The following is a 6,000-nucleotide window of genomic DNA, read 5'->3' as shown; positions in this document are numbered from 1 at the left end:
ACCAAAGGGAGCTGAAGCCTAAAATTCATATTAGACTTCACATAGAAGAGTGTGTGTGGTGTAAGTAATTTCCCCATCCTCCCAAAAGCCAAATTGTTGTGTTCCATCACAGGCCCTTTAATAGGATGTTTCTAACAATTCCAAAGTGGATGGTAATAACCTTGAGAGAACCTTGTATTCTAATTAATGACCTTAAGAAAAAGAGACCTTGAACATGGTTTAGTCCTTTTCTTTTGGAAGTTTGTAAGATTTAACAAATATATACTGAGCACCTACTCTGGAGCAGGCCCAATTCTAGACCCTGGGGATATGATGAGGAGTAAGACCCTCGAGCTAAACATTTTTTTGGTATAGCACTTTTTTTTTTGGTCACCGCTTTATTAAAGTGTACAGTGAAATGAATTTTAGTATATTCAGAGTGGTGGAGCCATTGCAATTTTTAAAAATCCATATTTTTTTACCCCCCAATTCCCTCATCCCTGGCCTCCCCCTCCCCACCACACCCTATCCCACCCCTCCCAGCCAGCAACCATTCCTGTGTTTTCTGTTTCTATACATGTATTTGCGCATTCTGCATATTTCATATAAATGGACCCACAATGTGTGGCCTTTTGTGTGAGGCTGCTTTTACTTACTAGCATGTTTTCAAGGTTCCTCCGTGCTGTAGCATGTATCATTACTTCACTCATTTTCATGGCTGAATAATAGTCCATTGTATGGATTATACCTTATTTATGCACCCATCGCTTGAGGAACATTAGCGTTCTTTCTACCCTTGGCTGTTGTGAATGATTCTGTTACCAACATTTGTGTACAATTTTTTGTGGAGTTAATGTTTTTCATTTCTCTTGGGTATGTACTTAGTGGAATTGCTAGGTCAAATGGTTACTCGTGTTTAACTTTTTGAGGAACTAACGATTTTCCAAAGAAGCTGCATTATTTTATATTCCTATTTTATATTCCTGGTGTAGGAGGGAACACATTTTTTACTTCCTGCTGAATTAAGTCCGTTGTAGATTCTGCTGGAGGCTACTAGTAAACAATAAAACCTTAAGATCACCTTACTGGCGATACATTTCAGTCTGTTGGTTAATATGCTTTCCTTTAGGGTCTAGCCTCTCTTATTCCCTAAGCATCATCTCCTCTTTGGACCACGAGGGAAGCCGCTAGGCCCAGTGGGGTACTCAGGGGTAACCCGCCTAAGCGGGACGGGGTAACTGTTAAGGAAACCCAGGGGCGAGTGTCCGGGTCCCCGCGCGCTGCGGACTCGCGACGCTGCCTGGGCTCGACCGCCCGCCGGCGCCGTCAGGCCCGCGGGACGCTCCTGCTTCGCCGGCCAGGCGCCCTGTATGCCCGCGGGCCCGGCCCGGCTGGGGTGTCGGCGGATAGGAATGCTGGGTGCTGGGCCCCAGAGCCTGTGGCCCGGGCCTTCACCCGCTCGGCGACGGCGCGACTGCTGGGGGCGGGGGACGGAGGCCGCGCCCCCGCGCCCGTCCCGCCCGCGCCCCGCTGGGGGCGGCGGCCCGCCCCGAGCCCGCCGAGGCTCTTCCGCGCCGGCAGGGGCAGCAGCGGGAGCGGCGCGGGGCGGAGCGGCGCGAGCGGCCAGGAGCGGCCCGGCCCGGCCCGGCGCGGCGGCGGCGGCGGCGGCGGCGGCGGCGGCTGCGGCGACGCCAGAGCCCGAGGGCACCGTTCGCGAGGCCGCCGCGGGAGCCCGGCCGCAGCGCGGGGAGGCCTGGGGCCTGGAGGCCGCCGCTGCCGCCATGCCGCTGCTCTTCCTGGAGCGCTTCCCTTGGCCCAGCCTCCGCACCTACACGGGCCTCAGCGGCCTGGCCTTGCTCGGCACCATCGTCAGCGCCTACCGCGCCCTCAGCCAGCCCGAGGCCGGGCCCGGGGAGCCCGAGTCGCCAACGGCCCCGGTGCAGACGGAGGCGGCCGCGCCCGCCCGGCCCAGCGCCGGCGGCCCCCGGGCCCGCGACGTGGCCCAGTACCTGCTCTCGGACAGCCTGTTCGTGTGGGTGAGCGAAGCTGCCCGGGCCGCCGCGGGGGGGGGGGGGGGGGGAGGGGGAGCGGGCGGGGGGAGGGGCGCCATGTCACCCATTATGTGCCGGGGGGGGCGTGGCTGGGCCGGGGTCGCCACCCTGGGGCCCGGGGTGCGCGGCCTGGGGGGGCGGGGCCCTCCCGCCAGCTTGCTGCCCTCCGGGAGGCTGAGGTGCTGAGGTGGCCCGGGGTGGGGGTGGGGGACGCGGAGAGATCAGCCCGCGCGAGAGCGGGGGCGACCCGAGAGAGGCTAGAGGACGGGGCTCGGGGAGGTGCGGAGGGCGCGAGGGCGCGCGGTCCAGCCGGAGGAGGGGAAGGGGCGAGGTGCTGGGACGGGGGGGAGTGACTGAGGGACCCCGGGACGGAAACTCGAAGCCCTCCAGCAGCCGGTTACCCCAGTGGGCCAGTGAATTGTGGAGGGAAGTTGAAAGGCTTTTCTGACTCGGTCGGCACGGAGTGTTGTTAGCGGGTTTCCAGTAAAGAGGAGGGGGCCGAGGCGAATCAGATGTTGGCTTTGGGACAGCTGTACGCATTTGGGTGTGCTGGGACCTTTCTTTCAGGAGGGAGGCCGGCTCCCACAACTTTTCTCGTTTTGGCCATTTAGGATGTGATTGTCCTGTTTGGGTCAAACACACACACACACAAACCGTGCTTCCTTTCCTGTTGCTTTTACCTGATGAGTCGTGACGGTTTCCTTTGATGTGTGAGGGCAGTAAAACATTCGGAGTCAAGAGCAGGCTCATCGTTTTCACTCCGGATCTGTCCATTTAGTGATCCATGTTACAACAGGGTTTTCAGTTTGTCTGTCAATGCAAGATAAGCAGCACCTACGAGCCGTAAGTGCTGGTTTCGCTTGTTAGGACAGATAATTTCAGGCTGGGCAGATCAACAGTATTTTGACTAAAGAACTTCGCTTCCACCTTGGCCTTGAATGCCATGTATGTACACACACAGTGATCAGAAAAGTTGCTCAGGATTTAAGTCTGTCACTTGGGTTTGCTGTGGTGTCTTGGGGCTTGTCTTCTGCAGTTCCCATTTGGGGTTAAGAGTAGGCTGTAAATGACTAAGATTAATATTCCAAGGATAGAGAATGATCTACAACTCATTTGTTATAATTAATCCCTTTGTGCTTCATCAGGAAGCAGTGGGATTTATGAACTCGGGGGGCTGTGGATTACGTCTCTTGGTCCTTCTGATGAAGAGATTAGTAGAAGGCAGTGAAGGGTGACGTTTTCTTCTTTCACTGCTGTGTACCTGAGGTGGGTACTGTGTAAACAGTAGAGAAGAAGGGAGACGAGAAAGAACCCAACTCCCGTCTCTTGTCTTATCTCAGATCTATTTTTTCGTTTGAGTTAGCAGGTAAACAACTTAAATCGATGTCAAGAGTACTTCTGGCAAATGTCAAGATTACAATGCAGTCTTCGATATAAAAGACATAAATAAGAAGGAACCACTGTAGAATATAGCAGCTACTAGCATTGTTTAACGATTTTTTGCCCTCCAGGAGATTTTGTTTTTACAAAACCTGTGTTCAAATTCCAAGGTTAACACCTCTTCATTAAACATTGCATAAAGCCTGTTGATTTTCCCACAGAAATTATTTCTTTTACGAACATAGCCATTTTCCCCCATCTTTTTCATTAGAGGTCTTACCTAAAGCAGATTTATCATTCCTTCCTAATCTGATGATTTTTTTCCCTTTTTCAGTTGATCTTCCTACTGTTCTTCTAACATCTTTCCTCATGGTTTTCACACTTTGATGCTGGTCTTCCTTGGTTTCTCAGACCCCCTATAAGTTTTCCTCATCACCCATTGCATAGTAGCTGAGCGGGACTCACAGTCTTCAAAGGCCTGCTTCCTTGGCCTGACAGCATTGTTGAGTGAATATTCGGTGGGGCCTTAGTCCTGCCCAAAGACATTCAGATTCATTTTTTTAAAAACCAAGCAAGACAAAACAAAAACTGATCTTTCTGCCAGTTTGCAAATCCTGTTAGCTGCTGTTTGGCTTATTGGAATCTCTAAAACTTCTCTTTGTGAGCACCATTTAAATCAGTATAGGTCTGATAGCATCTCAGGGCGTTTTTGATTAACAAACTCAGCTCAAAACCTTTCAGTGGTACCATTTTTGGGCACTCTGGAAGGCATAGCTGTGAACCCTTTCCCCCTTCCCTCAAAGCAATCCGTATACACATAAAGCAAAATTTGATGAGTGATAGTAGATATATAAAGAAGAAATGGCAGAGTCTGGGGGAAGGAGAACGTGATGCCTAGGGGAAGGAGAAAGTGATGCCTAGGGGAAGGATGCGTGGAAGATGGTGTTTGAACCCAGCCTCGGGAGGTGAGAAGGATCTGAGCAAGTAGCGGTATGTGTTCCAAGTAGAGAAAAGAGCCCGTGAAGCTCAGACAGCGTATGAAAGGTAGTGCGCGGCCTATGCAGAGCAGCCCATAAACTGGGCTCTTATATTAAAACTCCATTGGGTCTTATGATTAAGAGTGAGTTTGGGAAAGTAAAGGGGACACCCAGGAGTCACAGGAGGTGGGCGAAGTGACCAACCCCTCTAAAGTTTAAACATGTATTTCTCAAAGTGTGGACCTGTGGGTCTCTGGCAACCTGGTACAGTTTCTGGCAACCTGGTACAGTGAGATACAGTTTCTCAGATTCTCTCTAGGGATTGATTCAGGGGGAAGGGCAGAACCTTGGAGTCTTCATTTTGATTAATGTTCCAGGTGATTTTAGGCACACTAATGGTTGAGAAATGGATTAGGGAGAATAGGATGTGGGGTCAAGGTCAGATTATGTAAACCTTGACAGCTCTGTTAAGGAGTATGGACATTATTTTGTGGGCCATAGGGTTTAAGTGGGGGTGGAGGGGACGAGGGGCAGGCATGATGAGGTGATTTTCTCAGGAGCGACCTGTGGCAGCAGTGGTGAGGACCAAGTCATGTAGAATGGGAAGAGGCCAGGAGATGGCCTCCCCCAAGGGGGGTATCTCCAGGCGGCCCTCTGGGGTGAGCATAACTGTTTCGAGGGGAGGCTCCAGGGTTCTTACCCTGGCAAATCCGAGGGATGATGGGATCACTTGTTTCCGCATGTCTTTCTAGAACTTTCGTTCTAAAGTTTCATTTGAGATTAGGTTTCATTATTTATTTCTAGGCTTATTTTACACTTTTCAGATGTCACTTCCCTTATTGATCCATTCTGTTATTGTTTTGAATTGTACAGGTGTTTTTGGCTTTTCCCCTTCTTTATTCTTGTTATTTTCATTGTATCTCCTTCCTGGTTTTTTTTTTTTTTTTTTTTTTACAGATCTGCTTCTAAAATTATACGAGCAGGACATGGTAGAATGGAGAAATGGAAATACAAAATAAGTGTTAAAGTTCTGAGTTAGTTGTATGCAAATCAAATAATTTAAATAGAAGTCTCTAGGGGAAAAAAAAAATCACCAAAAAAACGAAAATGGAGAAAAGTGACCTGACCGCTATGATCAGGGATGGGCAAACTCCAGTGGCCTATTTGGCCTGGCCCATTTTCTACAAGTCTATTAGCTAATGATGATTTTTATATTTTTGTTTTATTTATTTATTTATTTTAGTTTTTATTTGTTTTTGAGGGAGAGGGAGAGAGAGTGGGGGAGCACGTGGGAGGGACAGAGAGAGGAAGACAGAGAATCCCAGGCAGGCCTTGTGTAGGCAGTGGCAGAGCCCAATGCAGGGCTCCACCTCATGAACCATGAGATCATGAGCTGAGCTGAAATCAAGAGCCGGTTGCTTAACCGACACAGCCACCTAGGTGCCCCTGATGGTTTTTATATTTTTTTAAGTTTTTTGTTTTGTTTTTTTTTTTTTTTTTTTTTTAGAGGGGAAGAGTATGTGACAGAGAGCATGTGGCCTACCAAGCCTAAAATATTTATTATCTGATAGCCCATTAGAGAAAAGGTTGCTGACTCCTGCTTTAAAGAGTTC

The 6,000-nt window shown here is 49.9% G+C and overlaps 1 protein-coding gene across 4 annotated transcripts in view; it reads left to right on the top strand.

Annotated features, from left to right (window-relative positions):
* Positions 1-1,647: 1,647 nt before the first annotated feature.
* AMFR (autocrine motility factor receptor) overlaps positions 1,648-6,000 on the top strand; it is a 43,671-nt gene continuing 39,318 nt past the window's right edge. For 3 of the 4 annotated variants that reach the window (XM_042918308.1, XM_042918309.1, XM_042918311.1), the window contains exon 1: positions 1,648-2,015. In XM_042918308.1, the coding sequence (XP_042774242.1) occupies positions 1,761-2,015 (255 nt within the window). In that variant the 5' untranslated portion in view covers positions 1,648-1,760. Of the gene's footprint in view, positions 2,016-2,144; positions 2,210-6,000 lie in introns of those variants that run through there. The other variant, XM_042918310.1, reaches the window with a different exon arrangement.

This window comes from Panthera leo, chromosome E2 (genome assembly GCF_018350215.1).
Source record: "Panthera leo isolate Ple1 chromosome E2, P.leo_Ple1_pat1.1, whole genome shotgun sequence".
Taxonomy (NCBI): Eukaryota; Metazoa; Chordata; class Mammalia; order Carnivora; family Felidae; genus Panthera; species Panthera leo.
Note: the sequence above shows the minus strand (reverse complement) of the source record. Positions and strands in the feature narration are given on the sequence as shown.